Source organism: Vipera ursinii (assembly GCF_947247035.1).
Source record: "Vipera ursinii genome assembly, chromosome: 4".
NCBI lineage: Eukaryota > Metazoa > Chordata > Lepidosauria > Squamata > Viperidae > Vipera > Vipera ursinii.
The window spans coordinates 66,928,420-66,951,126 of record NC_139514.1 but is presented as its reverse complement, the minus strand read 5'-3'; the positions used below and the strand labels follow the sequence as shown (position 1 = coordinate 66,951,126).

Sequence of the window (22,707 nt, the reverse complement as noted above, 5' to 3'; positions counted from 1 at the left end):
TATATAGCAGCAAGTTTGCTGTGGAATTCTGGCAGTTGAAAACAATACATCTTTAGCTGATATATAACAATGTCCATCATATGTATTGTAGAGAAATTTAAAAGACTTGTGTTTTATAAGAAAGGAAACAGGTTTCTTGCTACTATTTAATACATACAAATGTTTTAGATGATTGCCTAAGTTTTACTTACAATTCATCCGATGAGCCATTGGGAAATTTTCCATATGATCCAAGCCCATAGTTATATGGAGATACTGCTAGTACAATGATTACTACTATGGCTGGTAACCCTGAAAAATCAAACACCAGCTTGAGAATATGGGTGGCTATAATACATTTGAACAAATAAACAAGTATAAATTACTTAAGAGTTGGCAGTGGGATTTTCAAGAAACAGAAAAAAAAATTCCCAGTGGATTTCAAAAATTCATACCATTTCATTTCGCTATCTCAATTTATCCTATAGATCTGGAATGTTTTATAGATAGGATGATGTTTTGAAATCTACAAGGAAATTATTGTAACTGTCATTTATATAGGTCTTTTTCCAAGAGCGCACAATAGCTAGCAATATACAAATATCCTTCCATTTGAATCATATTTAGGTACTAATTAAAAATTTCCTTTGAGTATTAAAAAAAACCTTCCTTTTAAGATATCTAGATTGGTGTCTACTAACAGCAGTTTTATTTGCTGGACCTTCACATGATTGCTACCTAGGATAAAGAACCCGCTCCAATAGCTTAGTATGTAATTTGGTCTGTTCTTCAAATCACCCCCATATAGAAGTAACACTCATAAATGAGGACCCAGATTGTTGGGGGCAATAAGCTGACTTTGTAATAATGCCACTTGGGTTGGGGGGCGAAAGCCCTAATCAGGCATATACATAGAATGAAGGCTATTGCTAAGCACATTGATTTGTGCTTTAAATTGTAAGCCGCCCTGAGTCTTCGGAGAAGGGCGGGATATAAATGGGATTAAAATAAATAAATAAATAAATTAAAATAACAGAGAAGCACAAATTGCAGAAGGTAAAATCTGAAGACTCAAAAATGTGATGGGAGGCTAATATGAATGTTCACTTATTTACCTAATATAAATTACTTAAATTTAGCCTTTGCAAAGTAGGAAGCATAAGAAATGCCATATGAGATTCTATATAAGGTATTAACAATGTTAGTATTATAAGCTGTTGAATATTATGATATATATATGTACTTTCTTAACGTATTGGGTGATAAAATACACTGGAAGGGAACGTGAGTTGCAAAGGTTAATAGTGTGTCTCAAAACCAAGTGTTTTCGTAAATATTAGCCCTGTTCAAACCAACAGTATACAATATAGTGATGTATAAAACAGAAACAATATAATCCACGAGGCTGAAGCTAGTTTTCATGAAGCCTAACTGCCCATAACTTCTCCATATTGATAGTTCTTGTCCACTGGAATAAATAAAAGTAAACTGTAGTCTTTACAATATAAATTCGGAACATACATATATTTATACATATACTTACCCCAGCCAATAATGCAGAACTTTAGAATATATTTCCTAACGTACGTATTGAATACTTTCACAAGGGCAAGATACATATGAAAGGCTTCAAGGCCCATCCAGGTGAAAGAAACCAAAAGAAAATAATGAAGAAAGGCAGCAACTGAAATGCACAGACCCTGGATCTCATACAGAGCAATCCAAGAATCCAGCAGGAAAACCAGGTTTAAAAGAAGTAGAGCAATGCAGAGCTGGATAAGAATTTTAGATGGGTAGTCTCTTCGGATTTTCCTATAAACTCAAATAAATTAAATATGTAAGATGACACCTTTTTTGATACATTTAATAATATACAATATGATGTAGGGAATATTTATATTGTTTTAATCTCTTAAACAAAAAATGTAACCTTTTTCAAATGCTGTTGTAAGATCCTAGAAGCATGAGAATCCTTGCAATTTCTACCTGAAATTACAACTTTCTACATTATTTATTTTTTTTACTTGCATGACAAGCTGTAAATATGTTTTTCTAATAATGGCAAGTTAGTAAATTATAAAACTATAATTACTGAAGTACCAAAAGTTATTACTTGAAAATTGCAGGAACAAAATCTCTATAATATTTTGCTAGTAAAATATAGAGAGAAACCAGAGAATAAAAAAACAAGGAACAGGGTTTTTTCCAGGTGAAAAGGTATTAGGTGAGGAAAACCTTGAATAGACCCATGTGAAATCTGTGTCAGGACCCACCCCAAACCACGTCTTAGGAAGACAAAATTCTTGGAGTCAAATCTATTCCAAAAAGAATCTTTACTATGACATGCTTGGTTGTAGGAAATGAGACAGGACTTAATATTATCCCACGAAGTAAACCCTTATAAAGAGTTCCCGGTTTAACCCCCCTTAACCCCATTTGGTCAGTCCCCCATCCTTTCTCTCGTATCATCCATCTCGTGGGAAAAAGGAATTTAGGACCCTTCATGTTTATTGCTCTCTTCCATGACAAAAGCCAGATGCTAGCCCCCCCTTTTGTTTCCCCAGTTCAAAAGGCTTCTCCTTTCCTTTGAAATGCCTAATACCAGTTCAATACACATCTATTCTCTTCTCTTCGGGAGATGGCAGAATCCATGGAATAATGTTTGAAACATTCCATTTATGAATATGATATAAATGGATTCTGACAATCTGTGAAAGGAAAATCTGTGGAAGCCACTCATTTAAATCACTAAATCTAGAATCAAAAATTCTAGGATATGTTGATATATTTTTTTATTATGAAATGAATTGAGAAAATCAGTTTGTCTTATTTGACATATTGCTTTTCCATTTCTACACTTGGCTTCCTAGCTAAATAAAATGGTTGTAATCTAAACTTCTTTTACTTTTCAGTTGTTATTTATAAAAATTCTTTCTCAGGCTAATCAAAGATGCCTTATAATATCATAAACATGCCATATAATTTAGCATAGCCAAATACGTACTCAAATGCAATGTAGGTAACAAGAGTCACAGAAAGAAAAATAGCTGAAAGTCCACAACCTATGTAGGTGATGAAAGTTAGAATTAGCACTTGAACTGGAGATATAGTGGGGTTTCTTGATAAATCCTAAACAGAAAGAGAAATATTTTTAAAAAAATCTTATTTAAATTTTAGCAGTTTGTCAATATACACAGCTATGTGTATATTTGTGCGTATACATGTACGCTATATCCATTAATTATGTGAGTTGCTTTGAGTTATAAATGTGAGATATGAATTAAATAAACACACACAAACATCTATATACTACCAAAACACTCATGTTTGTAAACTTTAAATGGATGAAATGATGCATCATAAGGCACCTTTTCACCTAAGGCAGGGGTGTCAAACTCGCAATGTCACGTGACATGTTGCGATGTATCATGACTTTTTTTCCATTGCCGGCAATAAGGCGGGCCAGCAGTTTGACACCCCTGACCTAAGGTCTCTCAAATAAGTTAACTTACAGAATGCATCAAACATCTGGGACCAATGATTTATGGAATTGAAACTATACAAATTTTATTAATATTACGATACACAAAAATGATCATAAAGCATTTATAACATAATATAAAAAGTCTTAAAACATTTCTCATGGTCAACTCCTAATGTTTGACTGTGCTATGTTATTAAGCATGGGTTACTTTCAAGACAGATACATCTCTGAATATCTTTCTAAATTTTTAGGAACTTTTGAAGTACACTAGAAGCTCTGCCATTTTTGAAGGCATTGCGATATCTGATAAGGAAATATCTCTGAAACGACGACCAAATTGTTTACAGGTTACATGTAGTCCTCAATTTACAACAGTTTATTTAGTGACTGTTCAAAGTTACAATACTGAAAAAAGTGACATGACTGTTTTTCACATTTACAACCGTTGCATCCCCATGATCACATGCTCAACATTCAGACACTTGGCAACTAAGTCATATTTATGATGGTTTCGGTGTCCCAGGGTCATGTGTTCATCTTTTGCGATCTTCTGATAAACACAGTCAATGGAGAAACCAGATTTACTTAATCGTGTTACTAATTTAACAACTGCAGTGATTCACTTAACCACTATGGCAAGAAAAGTTGTAAAATGGGCAAAACTCACTTATCAAATGTTTCACTTAGCAACAGAAATTTTTGCTCATTTTTGGTTGTAAATTGAGAACTATCTGTATTTACTATATGTATACATTTGAACCATTTCCTCTGCCTGCCCGCCTCCTATTCCTGAATCCAGAAGCTTTATATTTTAAAACTTATTATAATGGCAACCTGTGAACCTTGAAGTAAGTTGCCTTTTCTCCCTTTCCATCCCACATTACAGCCACTGAGAAACTCTCAAGACACGCTAAGCCTCTATGCAGCTTTTGCTTAGATAGTATAAGCATTACCAGTAATATGCCAAAGCTTGTCAGGTGATTGCAGCTACAGACGGTTTCATTCATTGTTGTTTCTTTTACCACACAACCTTCAGAATTCCAACTACCTTGGCCATCTGCCAAATATTAAAATACTTCTATTATCATATTATAAGCAATATAGTTTTTAACTAGCTTAGTTGACATAAATGAAGTCATATGATTGTGAAACATACCATTTTTATCCCAGAAGGCACATCTAACAGTCAGATTCGCCTGATTGGAAGAGGGGAAAAAAGCTTAGCTACATATCACATGATTCATATATTAAAAAGAAGTACCACTTGTTTGCTTAGATGTAGGTACATCTATCACTTCAGACTGTTCCTCTAGAGCAGGGGTCTTCAAACTTGGCCCTTTTATGACTTGTGGACTTCAACTCCCAGGATTCCTCAGCCAGGCACGCTGGCTGAGGAATTCTGGGAGCTGAAGTCCACAAGTCATAAAAGGGCCAAGTTTGAAGACCCCTGCTCTAGAGCTACAAGGAATTATAAAATACCACAGAAACTCCCTACAGAGTTTGCTCAGGTAAGTCCTCTGAATCAGGGTCCTAATTTATTCCTGTTTTTACAAATAGAAAGTACTAGTACAAAGAATAAATCATGAGGAACTGAGTGTGTAGGAGTGTTCTGGATATCTGTCAAAATATGCAAAACATCAAGCAGATTTTGAACCTTATACAAAAAGGCTTATAAAATCTCTATTTAGTAATGCAAAGAAAAATTAGCAGAAATGGACCTTTTTTATTAGTAGTATAAATATGGATCTGCAGCTTCAGTTTGAAAGACACATCTGCCTACATTATGTCAGAATGACAACATAATTAGGTAAATTGTACCTAGATTTAAGATTATTCAGCTAGATTAATAAAAATATCTAAATATTCAGGTAATTAAAATGATTAACTTCTGAAATAAAGCATAAGGAAATAAAATATAGTGGTACCTGATTAGGCCTGATATTTTGTAGCGTGATAGTCACATTTGTCTTCAAGTTGTTGACTGAAAGGTTAGCAATACTTGATGATATAACGTAACTGAACAAAGAGAAATTTTTCTGTGTAGAATCCTATGAAATACAACCATGTGTGTTCTTATTAATTAAGTATAATTTTGATTGCAAGAAAAATTTCAAGCATGCTTTGAAACTATAAAAATACCTGGAACAGAGTTGTTTTTTTAAAAAAGTTAAATGTAATTCTAGAAGCTATATGCTTATCTTGAGGTTTCAAGTCTGCCATTAATGATGATGGAAGTGTAATGGCTCCAATAATCTTTGATGGCACTTCAATTCCAAGGATAGCCTTTTTTAAAAAAAGAAAAAAAGAACACATTGTTCCCTAAAAATAGATAATTAATCTATATGCTTTGTGCTTTGTATAATAGATCAACATTAATGTAATAAAAACATCCATGCTTGAGGCATGAAAAGCAGGCACATAATTTTGTTTATTTTCATCCCATCTTTATTATTTTTATAAAAAAAATTCAAGGTGGGGAACATACATAATATTCCTTCTTCCTCCTATTTTCTCCATGGCAAGCCTGTGAGGGGGGGGTTGGGCTAAGACAGGGGTAGGCAACCTTGGCTCTTTTATGACTCATGGGCTTCAACTCCCAGAATTCCTGAGACAGCACAGCTGGCTCAGGAATTCTGCGAGTTGAGGTCCATGTGTCATAAAAGAGCCAAGGTTGCCTACCCCTGGGCTAAGAGAAAGTGAGAGAAAGTCACCCTGTTGGCTTTCATGTCTGAGGCAGAACTAGAACTTATGGTCTCATGGTTTCTAGCCTGATGTCTTAACCACTAGACCAGACATGTCAAACTCAAGCCCTGTGGGCCAGATCCAGACCGTGTTGTGTTTAGATCTGGCCCACAAGCAGACTAGTAGGAGGAAATGACTTTTATGTAGTGCGGTTGTGAGCTTGCATGAAATTTGTCCCTGACGCAAACGCTGATTACAAAAGTGAGATAGCAATAGTTAGGCTACAACAATTGCTTTTTGTTCCAGTTACAGAACCTCTCAATAGGTTTTTCAGATTTAAAAGTTTATGTGTTATGCTCAGTGCTTTTTTTGTAAAAGAAAAAGGTGCTGGAACTCACACATGTCATACAACCCGCCTTGCCTACCCTACAAGGTTCTATCCAAAAAAGGTGCCGGAACTCCATTCTGAGCGTTCTATGAGAAAAAAAGCCCTGGTTATGCTTATTGCCACTCTTTATAGCAGACAAAAAGTGCACCATTATATTAGTAGCCATTCAAAGTTACAATTAATCTCCAAAAAAGGTACTTATGACCTGGATTTGAAATTTCAATGACCAGGCCCTACCCCAGTCCTGTGACGGCATTTTTAACACTCAGCAAGTTGCTTGCATTTACAACTACTGTATCTGCAGTGTCCCACAGTCACATGACTGCAATTTACAATGGTTTTTTCCTGGAAACTGGTATTTGGTTTTGCTTAATGGCAAAAATGTTTGCTTAATGACCATTGCATTTATTTGATTATCATCACATTTGCTTAACCACAGCAGATAAGGTTGTAGTCAGACATGCTCATGTGATGACCCACTTGAAGACGGGCACAAGTTATAATTGTAATTCTGAGCTCAATTATAGTCATACATTGAGGACTACCTGTATTGCATTCTTTAGAAACAAAAGCCCAGCTGGGGCTAGTTAAATAGACATGCAGGATGTATTCACAATAAAGCACACCTATACCTGCCTGCATCAGGTTATACAATGTACAGATCCTATACTTTTAATTTTAAATTATTTTAAAGCCAACCTAATTAAAAATGGGCAAAAATCTAAACGAGTTGTATTTATCTGCTCTTCTGATACATCTTTAGCTTTGGAGACTTTGGATTTACTAACAAATTCTATACTCAAACTTATAAAGAGTGTTACTTAAAGCCCTAAAGAAATTTAAAAAATAAAAAAATATGGCTTACCTCAAGATCTGAGGAATGTTGAACAGCAAAAGAAACTTTGCTAAAAGAGCTACTGTTGACTTTCAGGACAGCCAGAGCCAAAGTAGGAGTGGTAAGATTAATGGATGTTGTTGAGAATTTCAATTTTAATCCAATTACATCCACAATATTTATTATTCTATTGAGATAGTAATATAGATAATTACTTGTGTGATTTTTATTATCGATTTTTAAAAGTACAATAATTTCATGAAAACGTGTCTCAGTTGAATTACATTAAAGTACAAACATGTTCATAAATTACTATGAGAAGTTAAATTTCTTGAGAAAAATATAGTTTCTCTTCTATACCATCTCAAGAGGATCATGTGAAATATATTTGGAAAACAATGAAAAATTACATTTCAAAGACTTTAAAAAGAATCACAGGACATCTGTAAACACAACGTTCATTTCAAGAAAAAGATTTTATACAGAAATATGTTTCTTACATTATAGACACATACCTTTTAGACACTGGATATATTTGTGATTGGGGCATGCTTAGAAGGAAGCTAACCCTTTCCAGCATCGACTGTCCAAGAGATGGTGCTATTGTTTCTGCAGTTAAGTAGCCTTCAAGCTCAGAAACTATGCTGCTGACATTGGAGGTATCAATACTATTGGTAGTGCTTGAATTATTATGAGAGATTTGCTCTGCAAAAGATAGAGAGGGGAAAAAACAGCACTTTTAAACAAGACTGAAAATTGGGAAAATGAAATATTCCATAAATATTTGGGGTCTTTTGTTTCCTTACTTGAATAAAAAAAAAATGGCATGGGCAAAATACCATTAAAAAACTTCAAACCATTATATATGTTTTGTTTATTAATGCAGTCCTTTGAACACATTCCCTTTAATTCATAGTAGAATCTGATGCACATGTATCTTTTTTTGGCATGAGTGCAGTGGAGGCCAAAATCAGCTCGATGAATAAATCACCACTGGATGGAGGACAGATACAGAGGAGAAAAGATAACATTCTGTCAGGTCCCCAAATCCTTATTGTCTCCCTGTCACATATATATTCTTGTGCTTTGCTTTAGGGGCTGCCATTTAGTTGAGGGGAGGGGGGTTATTTGCTTTTGCTTGGGATTACTTTTGCTTTCTGCTTTTCTTCATCTACCTCTATCCACTTGAGAAAGGAATGTGTCTCCCTTATCAGAGAGACGATTACAAAGAAAACTGGAGAAGACCTTGAGATGCACACCAACTGTGCCAGTTACCTGAACATCTTTGCCACCTGTGGATTGGCTGAATTTCAAATTGACATTATGACTATGGTGGGAGGAGGAATATTGCTGGTTTAACTATACTGTTTAAGCAGGATTTTCTCCTGTGTCTCCTCTTGAAAACTCTCTCTTACAGGAGTTTAAAACTGCAGTAGAGACCAATGAGTGGTTTCGAAACCACAATAACCTGTGCGTGTTAAAGATGGACTAGCATGGATTGGGGAGAAACTTTATGTCCCAGCACCTTTAAGGCTTAAAGTAATGCAAACAGGGTATGACTCAAAAACTGCTGGACATTTTGGATTTGTAAAAACTTTACATCTCATTAAAAGGCAGTTTTGGTGGCCTGCTTTGAAAAAAGACATAGAAAGCTACGTAGCCAGCTGCCCCGTGTCTGCAGTGGCTAAACAGTGACAAGGAAAATCCCCAGGATTGCTTCAACCAGTAGCAAGTCTGTCAGCACCTTATAGAGAGAGAGATCTCTATGGATTTTATCGTAGAACTGCCTGAAAGTACTGGAAACACTGTAATTTGAGTTGTAACAGATTTGTTCTCTAGACAAGTGCATTTTATCCCATGCCCCAAGATCCCAACTGCAAAGACCCTTGCCAAACTCTTTGTGCAGAATGTATATTGTTTCCATGGGGCCCCACAACATATAATTTCACACAGAGGGGTTCAATTCACCTCTAAGTTCTGGAAAGCTTTTCTGGACTTGATGGGTTCTAGTCAAGGGCTATCATCTTCGCACCATCCTCAAATGAATGGGGGGACAGAGAGAGACTGAACTCAGTTCTAGAACAATACCTGAGATGTTTCATTAATTATCAGCAAGACAATTGGTCTGTCTTGTTACCATTTACTGAGGTGGCTTATAACAATGCTGTGCACTCCAGTACAGGTTTTATTCCATTTCAAGTAGCTATTGGTCAAACATTTGTGGCCATGCCTGAACTTCCTATCAAGGAGCCTGAAATCCCCTCCTTGCAAGAATGGATTAAATAGTTACAAAATACCTGGTCAGTAGTCAGGAAAGCTCTGAATGAAGCCAGAGAAGCCTATAAGGTTCAGGCCAATAAACGGAGAATGGAGCAAAAACCATATATATAGTATACCTCTCCACAAGTATACCTCTCCACAAAGTATTTGCAGTCTTTACAGCTATCTAAGAAATTAGGCCCAAATTTGTAGGATCTTTCCCTATCAAATGCATCATCAATCCTGTGACAGTTGAATTAGACTTGCCAAAGAACCTACGGAAAATCCACCATTTTCCACTGCAGTTTACTCAAACCAGAGGTCACTTCTAACCTTAGGCCTCCTGCCCCTCAGGCACCTACATCTATCATGTTTGAGGGTGAACAACACTTTGAGATTAAGGACATTCTGGACTGTCAAATACATCATGGAGTGACACAATATTTAATAGCTTGGAAGAATCTCCCTTTTGCTCAGAATGAGTGGGTGTACAAGAGACATGTTAGAGCCCCTAAACTTTTAAGATGTTTCCATTCTCAATATCCTGATAAGCCTAATTAATCTGTATATATTGTTGTTCCCCTCCCCTTTTTGTCTTTTATGTGGATTTCTCATTCTTTTAGGGGGGGGATACATCAGGTCCCCAAATCCTTATTGTCTCCCTTTCATATTCTTGTGCTTTGCTTTGGACCCTGCCATTTAGTTGGGGGGAAAGGAGGTTATTTACTTTCGCTTGGGATTACTTTTGCTTTCTGCTTTTCTTCATCCACCTCTGTCCACTTGAGAAAGGAATGTGTCTCCCTTATCTGGGAGACGGTTACAAAGAAACAAAACTGGAGAAGACCTTGAGATGTGCACCAACTGCGGCAGTTTCCTTTCGAGACAGTGCCTGTTTCAAGAGTTCTGCTTGTGGTTGTGTGAAATCAAAAGCACTTCCATTTCTGAAATATGCACAACCCTAGTACTTCCACATACTAATCAAACTTCATGCATATATCAGGGTCACAATAGAAGTTCCATTTAAATCAATGTTACCTGTGCTTTTTTTACTTGGTCCTCCAATATCATTAGTGTAGATCATGGAAGAAGACATAGACATGATGGCCGAAGAATCTGATGTTGTATGCTGAGCATTAGATATGGTAGATGTTGTAGGATATACTTCAGGAAAAGTAGTAATATGCTGGATAGAATGTGTTGTAAAATCTGAATTAATTGTTTCAACCAGGGTTGAAGGAACAAATATATTGGTTGACTTTGTAGGAAATTCAGAAGAAAGCACTGTAGTTTGCTCAGTGGAAGGATTATGAGTAACATATATATTAGAAATATTTATTGTTGCAAGCTCAGTGAAAGGAGGTGTCAAAACAGTTGTTGATTCAGAGGATGATTCAGAGGAAAAGGCTTCATGCTGCATTGTAAAAGAGGAAGGACCTACAGGTGAAACTGGAGAATCAGGAGTACTATGACCACTACAGGCAATTGGTTCATGAATATCACTATAAGAAAAACAGAATATTGGCATCGATTTAGTTGCAGCTTATACTTTTAAAAGGATAAAGAAAAATCCAAATCTTTGTCTGCCCCATCTTTTCAAAGAATTTGATTATTATAATATTTGCTGATTTATGCTTTTATTTTTACTATTTTTAATGAATGCTGCACAGTGTTATGGTGTTGGACAGCTTTCTAAAATTAATAAAATATGTTTACCATTAAAATATCCTAAAAGTCTATTTTTGCATGCTTTCAACAGCATTCTTTACTACATTTAATCATCAATTCTCATGTCAAGGGGTTTGGTAAAAATATATACTAAAGAATTTAGCTTTTCTATTGTCTCTTTTGAGTAGCACATACAGGAAACAAAAAGACTAAAACATTTCCTCACTACACAGTCAATACCCAGATAAGCAGGAATAAACCCCAGACAAACAATCAGGCAATAAACAATACCCTGATCAAAAAACTACCAACTCAGACAATCAAGTAAGCAGTAACCAACAGCCTAAACAAGGAACTACCAAGGAGAAAACAATACCCCATTAATAAATAAGCCGCTTTAAAACAGAGAGCAAACCTCATTCCTTTCTAGCACTGAAAATGTTACTTAGTCCAGTAATGAAACATTTGTATGCAGATAACAAAGCTCAGAGAAGCACCAAGCTCTCCACAGTTCAATCATGAGCTACATGTATTCTATTGGTACTAACACTTGAAAAATATTCTGTCATCATACCAATTCTTCTCAGATATATTTTGAAAATTATGCTTAATATGCAATCAACTATTAAAGACTTAATTTTATCTTAGAATAGCAGTTACATAGGACTGTCTATTGGGTAAGAAATTATCTCACCTTTGTCCCATCATCAGTTTATAAGACTTTTATAGTATGTTACTTTTTCTATTTTTTCCCCTCTCAATGCTAAGAATTATGGTGCACCAAATAATGAGCATGACAAGTAAACTCCAAACTTTCTAAATAAAGCAGGTTACACTTACCACTGAAGACGTTGCAACTCTTGGGCATTTGGACAAGAAAAAGGCTGCATGGAACAGCAGCATGATTCTGTAAACAACAAAGAATTATATGCACATACATATTAGTATTAATTAGTATATTGTTGTGAAGGCTATTAAATCCTTTGATGGACTAACTTCTATTTGTCCTATAAAGTATTAGTCTTACATAGGATCATTATGCAATCACCATATCATGGAACTTCACAGTGAAATTCCTTGTTTAGAACTAGCTAGCTGTAATGTCTAATAACAACTACTTAGCCTTCACTGTGCATTAGCTTGTGATATCTGCATTATGCAATTAACATCACTGTTATTTACTATGTCCACTATTACATCAGTACTCATAATAAAGTTAGCCTTCACAGATGAATCAAATGATTTGCCATCATATAAGATCAAACCCACATGTTTAATGGACAGGTTTGCAAGAGGAAAGCCTCAGCAGTTAATGGGCTGTCTTCCACTTTACTCAGGGCTCTTACGCCTTATGTGTACTGCAGTACACACAAAGACTTTTATCCTGCTGTCATCTGTACTGAACTGGCTGGAGTCTTCAGAATATGACATCGTTCAAATGGTGTCAATGGACAATGGGGTTATATCTCTGTTACCAGGGAAGCAAGGAAGCTCAAAGATGGAATATTTCAATTGGTGTCATGTCTGAATAAAGCAAATTTCTGTCTAAAGAATAGACCTGTGCAAATAATTAAACAAACAAAGCACCTCTTTGGATTCACTCTTTGTAGGCATAAAAATTACAGTCATTTGAAGGTTTGACCCAGCTGCTCCAAAACTCTTTCAAACAGCTGGATGACTTTGCCCACAGGTGCTGTGCTTTGCTGAACAATTTATACAAAACTACTAAACAGCACTACAAGTATGTTTTAAATGATATTCATAATTAAAAGAACTCAAAAATTATGTGATAGAACATGCAATCTTGAAATAAAAATCCTGTGTTGGGAGACTTCTGATAGCTTTTTCATCATCTTAGTTTCGAAGATTGGGACAGATAAAACAAGCACCATTGTTACCAAGTAGCTCTAGAACAAAATTCTATTCAAAATTTTCTTACCAATTAGATTTAGTTCTGCTTTTTCTTCTAACTCTGATACTATGTTGCTTATATTCATTCCTTTCTCCAATTTTATTATAAAAATACAGTTGACTATACTGCAAAGACAAGGAAAAAAGCTTAAGATTTTTTATTACAACTGCTTCTGATTAAAACTTCCAGTATTCTTAATGCAAATATAATGCAATAATATTTGAGAAATGTTATAATACAAACCTCTGGTTTATGTCATTACACTGAATGAGAGATGACTACAAGAGAACAAGATACAATGAAAGTAAATTATTTGGTCCCAGTGACATAGGCATTCTATACAGGTAGTCCTCTACTTACAACAGTTCATTTAGGGACCATTCAAAGTTACAACATCACTGAAGAAAGTGACTTAGTGCCGTTTTTCACACTTATGACTGTTGTAGAATCCCTTGGTCACATGATCAACTATTTGGCAACTGACTCATGATGGTTGCAGTGTCCCGGAATCATGTGATCACCTTTAGTGACCTTCTGACAAGCAAAGACAATGGGGAAGCTAGAGTCACTTAACCATGTTACTAACTTAACAACTGCAGTGATTCACTTAACAACTGTGGCAAGAAAGGTAATAAAATGGGGCAAAATTCACTTAACAACACTCGCTTAGCAACAGAAATTTTGGGCTCAATTGTGGTTGTAAGTTGAGGACTACCTGTAATAAAAAAGATATTTACATATTTAATTATAGTATTATGTTATAGATTACTTACCTGACTTAGCCGTTGAAGTGTTTTATTGAAATCTGAAATACTAAAAGACATTTTTAGTTTCTTAATTAAAAGTTCCAGATTTCATTTTCACTAGGAAACAGGGTGGAAGCCAATTAAGTTCCACCAATTTCTCTGAACATGCAGTCTTACCATCCCCACATCTCATCCAATCCTAGGAATCTCCCCATTCTCCACAGCCAGAAACTATATGAGGACTGGAGGGAAAAAACACTGGGCAAGTGAAGTTCCACTTGCAGAATGATAATTCCAACTAGCATAATTGCATATGTATATTGTAGGAAAGCAAGCTACAAAAATTAATTTAAACTATATCAATATTTATAATCATTAGGACAAATATGCTTCTATAACGGCAAAATCCTGTGCCACTAACGCCACATGAGATTTCTCAAAGAAGCACCTTTCCTATTTATTGCAATTATAGTCAGCAAGTTTGGAGCAGATAAAATGGTGACTAAACACTCATGACACATTATCTTTTCACTCCAGACTTTCCCAATTAGCTTTAGCCACACTCTTCCACTTCCCCATCTGCATGTCAATCAGTCTACAAGATATAAGAGTCCTGAAATCAAAAAAAGTATGCATGCTTGGGACTTCCGGTTTGGCATCATAGCGAGATGGGCGCAGGAAGACAGGGCTCTGCTTACCATGGCCAATTTCACCATGCTGGGGACCCAAAAAGAGTCTAAAGTCGCCCTGGAGAGGCGACAAAGAAGGATCATGGAGAGACAGTGGTTGATCCTTTTGATTCAAGGAAACCCTCCTAACTGGCAGGGGAAAGACTGGCTGCATTTATGTGGCCAAGTCAGAAGCTACTGACAACTGAGGAAAGCACTAATCAGCAAAACCTGAACATCGTGGCTGGAACTGGGTGAGAACATTATTCTTTCTCTATAACTTCAAAGGAAGAAATGCACCACCTAAGACCTTTTTCAAAATGGCAGAAGAAATTTGTATACAGGATATCTGGAGAGAGAAAAATCCAAAAAAATCTCAGAATACATTTTACTCAAATCATGGTCTAGAAGTGACATGATATGGCTATCCACTGAACTAAAAATGAATATACACGAGACTGAGATAGAAACCAATATATGGGCAGACCATAATCCATTAAAGATGACCTGGAGAGGAAGAAAGAAAAAACTCAGATGGTCTCTGAATCAAGCTTTATTAAAACAGAAAGAATTTACAAAAATAGCACTAAAGGAAATGGAATTCTTTTTTAAAGAAAACAAGAAAGAAGAGACATCACTTCAAAACATTTGGGACACGGCCAAAGCATACTTTGGAGGTTTAGCCATAATGTATATGGCAAAAAAGAAAACAGGAAAAATAACAACAAACGAAGTTAAAGGAAGACCTTAAGAAACTGGAACTAAAATTACAAATAGACCCACAAAAGAAAACTTGTAAAAAGCAAATGGAGATAATAAAACACAAACTAAACTTAATAGAAGCTGAAGAAATGGCCCAATGAATTAAAAGGGCAAAACAAAACTTCTTTGAAAATGCTAATAAACCGGGTAGATGGAGAGCTTATAAATTGAAAAAAGGGGAAAATGATAAATAAACTACAAGATGGGAAAGGATGTCTACAATTTCAAAATGAAACAATAAAAAATAAAGAATTTTATGAAAAATTATATGATATAGAAGAAATCCCTAAGAAAAAATAATGCGATATATGGAAAAAGCTAAATTACCAAAAATAGCTGGAAATTTTAAAAACATGTTAAATGAAAAAATAACAATGATAGAATTGTTGGAGGCTATAAAAAGACAGAAAACTGACAAGACTCCAGGAAAGGATAGATTAACGGCAGAGTTCTATAAATGTATACAGGACACCTTAAGTGTCGCGCCCCGCGGGCTCGACGCCCAGCGGCGCCACGGGCGCGACACTCACCGGTGCCGGTTTCTTCTGCTCCTGGGGCTCGGGCTGAGAGAACGCCCAACGGCTCGGGTCGGGAGAGCGCCCAACAGCTGCAGCAGCAACAACGGCCTCCACACACGAACGCCGAGCCGGCTGAAGCTCCGCGCGTCGTGCAACCCGGCCCCGCCCTGCTGGCTACGGTGGCCTCGCAGGGTCCTGGGCTCAGCTTCGTCCTGCCGGCTACGGTAGCCTCGCAGGACCATGGGCCCGAACCAGATAGTGACTCAGCTCTTGCGGCGCTGGCGGGCGGGGCCCTCGGCAGCGGAGCCCGTTTACAACGAGAAAGGACTGGGGGCTTGCCAGCCTTGCGAAGGGGGGCCAAGCAGCAGGGCAGAGGTGTGTCTGCAACAGGAGGGAAAGTGCCGGGATCAGGGACGGGGGTGGGGGTGGTGACTAGCGGCACTGGGACGAGCGTTCGCGAGAAGACTCACCTGGGAGGTAGAGGGTGCCGGGTGGCAGGGCGTGTCGCAAAGGAAGGTGTTTGGGAGAAACGGGAGTTAAGTAGGGGATGGGCGGAAGTGGGTGCGTCTGGGTGGGGCGTGGGTGTGTACATGCAATGTGTATTTAACAGCGTTGGATGCGGGTAGCAGCCAACGCTGGCTTTGTTCCGTTTGAAGATCGTTTGCTTTGCTTATTAAACCGTTTTGGAAACTCAGCTTTCGTCTCGGTTGCTTGAATCTCCTGCTCTCCGGACGAGGTTTGAGAGAAAGCCAGCGTTCTCACCCTTTTATTTTTCCTTCCGAGCGACAAGTGGGTGAGTTGTATGGCGGAGGGATTGCAGGGGTCCGCCTCGGCGGCTGCTTCTGAGAAGGAGGTTGGGCCTGAGATGGGGGCCGGGGCTGGTGTAGCCTCCTCCAGGACAGTGGATGTGGGAGAGGTTGTGCTTCCGGCGGTTCGGCCTAGGCAGCAGCCATCGTTACTCGAGGATTGCATGGTGGAGCCAAGGGAGGCAGGGGGCCAGGGCCTCGGCAGAGGGAGGAGGCCGGGCCTTGCCCTGAGCCATAGAGGATACGAGGAGGCCCACAAACCCCGGCTGAGGGGTCCTTCGTCAGTGTGGAGGGAGCGGTGCCTTGTGGAGGACGAGGGGGAGGAGTGGAGTTATTCCACCACCCCAGGCAACCAGACTATGGACATTCTGCGGACCAGGTTCGGGGAGGCTGGTGGCCAAGAGCCAGGCCAATGGTCCCCTGCCGGGGCTCCGGCAAGACGGGCTGCACCGACCCATTCACCTCTGGATGCGCCATCCCACCAGAACCAACCTGGTCTTGGCATGCCTTGTGAGGGTTCTGCTCCTGTAGGCCTCGGGCGAGGTGCTGCAGGGATGTGGTCAGGGACGGACGATAGGCCTGGCCAATCGACAACACGGCTAGTTGGAGCTTCTCCTGTGCTGGGCCCGCAAGTGGCTTCGTGGGGACCCGGAGTGGTATGGGGACCTCCACCTTTGTCAGTTACTTATGATGGCCACCCTGACCGCCTGGCGATGTTCCTGGGCCAGGTGATAGGACATATGGACCAGTATGCCCAGGCTTACGTGTCACAGCGGGCTATGGTGGTGGCAGTAACAGCTTGCCTGCAAGGGGAAGCAGTGGCTTGGGCAGCCGATTTATACAGTGACCACGCTCGGGAGCTCGGGGATGTTGGCCTGTTTTTGGAGTCGTTGCGGACTCGTTTCGAGGACATTTCCCGAGTGCAGCGGGCCGAAGCCGACATCCTTTCCCTACGGCAGCGAGGCAGATCTGCGGTGGAGTACATGAGGGAGTTCCGTAAGGTGGCCGGGAAGTTGCGTTCGTGGCTGGAGCGTCTTCTTGTCCACCATTTTAGGGCTGGCTTGGACGGGGCTCTCCGCCGGGCTTGTGTGGTCCGCGGCGTTCCAGCGCGACTGCAGGAGTGGTACCGTGTGGCCGTGGAGCTGGACGTGGGTTTGCAGGACATGCGAGGCCGGTTCGAACCTCCTTCTGGAAGCCGACGGCCGGCTGAGAAGACGAAGGTAGAAGAGCCATCTGTGGCGGCGTCTACACGGCCTTCCTCCCAGCCAGCACGGGCTGTCCTGAGGTGTTTCAGATGTGACCAGCCAGGACACCGGGCAGTCGATTGCCCTCTGCCTCCTGCCCGGCCAGCCCCTTCTGCCTCCCCAGCACGGGGGACCGGGACCCGGAGATCCATGGAGCGGACACAGGCAGCTCACCAACTAGGCGGAGATGTCTCCAGACCAACTGCTCCTGTTCGGGTGGAGACGCCGGTAGAAACACAGCCCCCACCGTACGAGAGTCCAGAGGAACAGGGTCTAGACGAAGACCCAATGGTAAGTGCTCCGGTTTGTCCCTTCGTATTCCCTGTGGTGCTGGTCAGTCCCCGCACCGGTCAGAGGAAAGCATATAAAGCCCTCGTTGACTCAGGTAGCACACGGTGCCTAATAAGCCAAGCGGTGGTAGTAGGACTGGGGGTTACGGTGAGGCGGCTAACTAGCCCTCTACGCTTTCAGCAGGTGGATGGGTCTCTTTTGGGGGGGCACCTGTCACTCACGTCACTGAACCGATCCGGTTGGAGATGGGCGATCACTGGGAGATTTTGCGGTTTATAGTGGTGCCTTCTATGACCGAGGCAGTTATTCTGGGGCTCACATGGTTGGATCGGTGGGGCCCTACGATCTGGTGGGAGGGGGGTTGCCGCCATCTCCGGTTGGGGTTGGGCCCACAGCCTCCGCGAGAGCACGCATTCCTGGGACCACTACACACGGAGGAACGAGAGAGGGCCTGTGCGGGTGGGTTAGCGCAAGAGGCTCAAATACCCCGTGAATACTCCGACCTGTTGGACGTCTTCGATGAGCGAGAGTGCGACACGCTACCACCTCATCGCTCCACGGATTGCGCCATTGAGCTGGAACCGGGTGCTAAGCTACCAAAACCCCGGATGTATGCTATGTCCCCGAAAGAAATGCAGGAACTCCGGCGGTACATCGACAAGAATCTGGAGCGGGGATTCATCCAGCCAGCACGGTCTAGGATGGCGGCGCCCGTGCTGTTCCGCGAGAAAAAGGATGGTGGGCTTAGACTGTGCGTGGACTATCGCGGTGTGAACGCGGTGTGCGTTGAGCACCTTTACCCGCTCCCACTAATGAAAGACCTGTTGGCCCACCTGGCTAAAGGCCGGGTCTTTACCAAACTGGACCTCAGGGAGGCCTATTATCGTGTCCGAATCAAAGCAGGGGACGAGTGGAAGACGGCGTTCAACTGTCCTCTGGGGAGTTTCCAGTTTAGGGTGATGCCGTTTGGGCTACAGGGTGCCCCTGCCGTCTTCATACAATTAATTAACCAGGTCTGGCATGAATTCTTATATCGTGGGGTCTTGGTTTACCTAGACGTCATCCTGGTTTACACCGAGACGATGGAAGAGCACGTCGCCTTGGTTAGGCGGGTGTTAACTAAATTGCGGGACGCACGGCTCTTTGTGAAACTGTCCAAGTGCGGGTTCCACCGGCAGCAACTCGATTATTTGGGGTACAGAATCTCTGCAGGGGGGGGTGGAAATGGACCCAAAAAAGGTGGAGGCCATCCAGCAGTGGCAGGCCCCGCGGACACGGCAGCAGTTGCAAGGGTTTCTAGGCTTCGCGAACTTTTATCGCCAATTCATACCCTGTTTTGCGGCCATAGCCCTGCCACTTACGGACCTTCTTCGCACACGACAGCTAACAGTACAACCACGTCCCGGATTACGGGTGGGGTGGACTGCAGAGTGCCAACGAGCTTTTGATACGTTAAAAGCTCTTTTTGCTAAAGAACCGATCTTACGACACCCAAACCCTGCCCTGCCTTTCGTGGTCCAAGCCGACGCAAGCGACGTTGCCCTCGGAGCCGTCCTTCTTCAACGAAACAACGACGGGGTGCTTCAACCATGTGCCTATGCGTCTAAAAAATTGTCTCCTGCAGAGCGTGCCTGGGCAATATGGGAGAAGGAGGCTTTTGCGGTACGCTGGGCATTGGAACTGTGGCGACATCACTTGGAGGGGGCTGTCCACCCGTTTGAGGTGTGGACGGATCATAAGAATCTGATGGCGTTGCAGACACCCCGACGGCTTTCCCCCAAGCATGTACGGTGGGCACTGTACTTCCGTCGATTCCGCTTCACATTGAAGTATGTTCCGGGGGGGAAAAACTTCCTGGCGGACGCGCTGTCGCGTATGCCGCAGTTTGAAGGGAAGAGGGAGGACGTTGTACAAGCGCTTGTGCCTACCGAAGGTCTAGTTCAGGAGGGGAACACCGCTCTAGCAGCGCAGGACGAGTTCTGTGAAGACCTTAGGAAGGCCCTTCAGGGGGATACCTGGCTACAGGCCCACCCAGAGTTCGTGGCCATGCGTGATGGCTTAGCTTGGCATGGGACCCGAATTTATGTACCAGCCCCTTTACGGGAACAAGTGCTGTATCAGTGTCACGACACCAAGCAAGCTGGACACTATGGGTTTCTGAAGACCCTGCATTTGGCACGTCGGCAATTTTGGTGGCCACACATGAAAAAAACGGTGGAGGACTATGTGCGGCGATGCCACGTTTGTGCTACCACAAAACCTATGGTGGGAAAACCTTTGGGCCTCCTACAGAGGGTGGCCGACCCTACTCGTCCATGGCAGGATATAGCCATGGACTTCATTGTTGAGTTACCCGAAAGTAAGGGCCATAATGTTATTTGGACAGTGGTGGACTTATTTTCTAAGCAAGCCCACTTTATTCCCTGTAAAGGGTTGCCCTCAGCACGTCGATTGGCTTGGCTCTTTGTAACTCACATCTACCGTTTACATGGGGTACCACGCCGTATCATTTCGGACAGGGGAGTACAGTTCACGGCGCGTTTCTGGAAGGAATTTGTTAGATTCATCGGGTCAACCCAAGGACTCAGTACGGCGTACCACCCTAGCACCAATGGCGCAGCAGAACGAGCCAATGCCGCCGTTGAGCGGTATCTACGTTGCTACGTATCGTACCAGCAAACCAACTGGGTGGATCTTTTAGCGTTTGCGGAAGTAGCGTATAACAACGCTGTACATAGCAGTACGGGGTTTTCCCCCTTCAAAGTGGTTATGGGTAACGATTTTGTCCCCATCCCCGAATGCAGCCCGGGGCACGAGGATCCCTGTCAGCCACAGGAATGGATGAGGCAGATTGAGGGGGCCTGGGGTGCAGTGAAAAAAGCGTTGGAGCGGGCTGCGGTAACGTATAAAGAGCAGGCTGATAGGAAACGAAAAGCGTTCGCAGTCCCGAAGGTGCGGGACTTGGTCTACCTGTCTACCAAGTATCTACGTGGCCAGGTTCCCTGTAAAAAGCTAGGGCCCAAATACATCGGACCATTCCGGGTGGTACAGGTAATTAACCCCGTAACAGTACGGCTACGACTACCGAAGATCCTAGGCAAACTTCACCCAGTGTTCCACAGTAGCTTACTGAAGCCTGCCACCTCAGCCGCAACGGCAGTGGGGGAGGGTGGGCCTGGGCCCACCCATGGCGACCATTATGAGGTCCAAGAGATCCTTGACTCCAGAGTTCGTAGGGGGGGCGTCCAGTACCTAATCAGGTGGAAGGGATATCCTGTGGAGGAAGCGACGTGGGTGGGGGATGCAGATGTTCATGCTCCTCGGTTGGTGCGGGCATTTCACCGGTTGCACCCTGGTAAGCCGAGGGGAGGACGGGGGAACACCGCGGACAGGGTGGACGATTGCTTACCTCTTATGCCTCCACACACGAACGCCGAGCCGGCTGAAGCTCCGCGCGTCGTGCAACCCGGCCCCGCCCTGCTGGCTACGGTGGCCTCGCAGGGTCCTGGGCTCAGCTTCGTCCTGCCGGCTACAGTAGCCTCGCAGGACCATGGGCCCGAACCAGATAGTGACTCGGCTCTTGCAGCGCTGGCGGGCGGGGCCCTCGGCAGCGGAGCCCGTTTACAACGAGAAAGGACTGGGGGCTTGCCAGCCTTGCGAAGGGGGGCCAAGCAGCAGGGCAGAGGTGTGTCTGCAACAGGAGGGAAGGTGCCGGGATCAGGGACGGGGGTGGGGGTGGTGACTAGCGGCACTGGGACGAGCGTTCACGAGAAGACTCACCTGGGAGGTAGAGGGTGCCGGGTGGCGGGGCGTGTCGCAAAGGAAGGTGTTTGGGAGAAACGGGAGTTAAGTAGGGGATGGGCGGAAGTGGGTGCGTCTGGGTGGGGCGTGGGTGTGTACATGCAATGTGTATTTAACAGCGTTGGATGCGGGTAGCAGCCAACGCTGGCTTTGTTCCATTTGAAGATCGTTTGCTTTGCTTATTAAACCATTTTGGAAACTCAGCTTTCGTCTCGGTTGCTTGAATCTCCTGCTCTCCGGACGAGGTTTGAGATTAAGCTTACCAATGAAAGAGTTTTGCAATGAGATTCTATCAGAGACCAAAATACCAAACACCTGGACAGAAGGCAACATTACTCTTAATTCCAAAAGAAGACTCAGATTTGATTCAGATAAAAAAAACTATAGACCAATATCACTATTAAACGTAGATTATAAAAAAATTTCCTCAGTAATAGCAGAGAGATTGAAAAGATTATTGACTGAATTTATTCATCCAGACCAAAATGGATTTCTACCCAAGAGACAAATAAAAAACAACTTAAGAATTATTTTGGATACATTGGAATACTATGAAATGCATCCAGGGAAACAAATGGCACTAATTTTCCTAGATGGACAGAAAGCTTTTGATAATGTAAATTGGGAATTTATGAGACAACAATTAAACTGTATGGACTTTGGGGAA

General features: G+C 42.0%; 1 protein-coding gene across 1 annotated transcript in view; it reads right to left on the bottom strand.

The window, feature by feature from the left end:
- The window catches only part of ADGRG2 (adhesion G protein-coupled receptor G2), a gene marked incomplete at both ends in the record, with an annotated part of 66,600 nt that overhangs the window by 4,975 nt on the left and 38,918 nt on the right, over positions 1-22,707 (bottom strand). The window contains 14 exons of the mRNA XM_083361278.1: positions 192-291; positions 1,523-1,791; positions 2,984-3,108; positions 4,417-4,520; positions 4,620-4,659; positions 5,389-5,511; positions 5,603-5,746; positions 7,399-7,555; positions 7,884-8,073; positions 10,663-11,126; positions 12,133-12,199; positions 13,232-13,329; positions 13,448-13,482; positions 13,978-14,017. Coding sequence (XP_083217404.1) covers positions 192-291; positions 1,523-1,791; positions 2,984-3,108; positions 4,417-4,520; positions 4,620-4,659; positions 5,389-5,511; positions 5,603-5,746; positions 7,399-7,555; positions 7,884-8,073; positions 10,663-11,126; positions 12,133-12,199; positions 13,232-13,329; positions 13,448-13,482; positions 13,978-14,017 — 1,956 coding nt within the window. The remainder of the gene's footprint in view (positions 1-191; positions 292-1,522; positions 1,792-2,983; positions 3,109-4,416; positions 4,521-4,619; positions 4,660-5,388; positions 5,512-5,602; positions 5,747-7,398; positions 7,556-7,883; positions 8,074-10,662; positions 11,127-12,132; positions 12,200-13,231; positions 13,330-13,447; positions 13,483-13,977; positions 14,018-22,707) is intronic.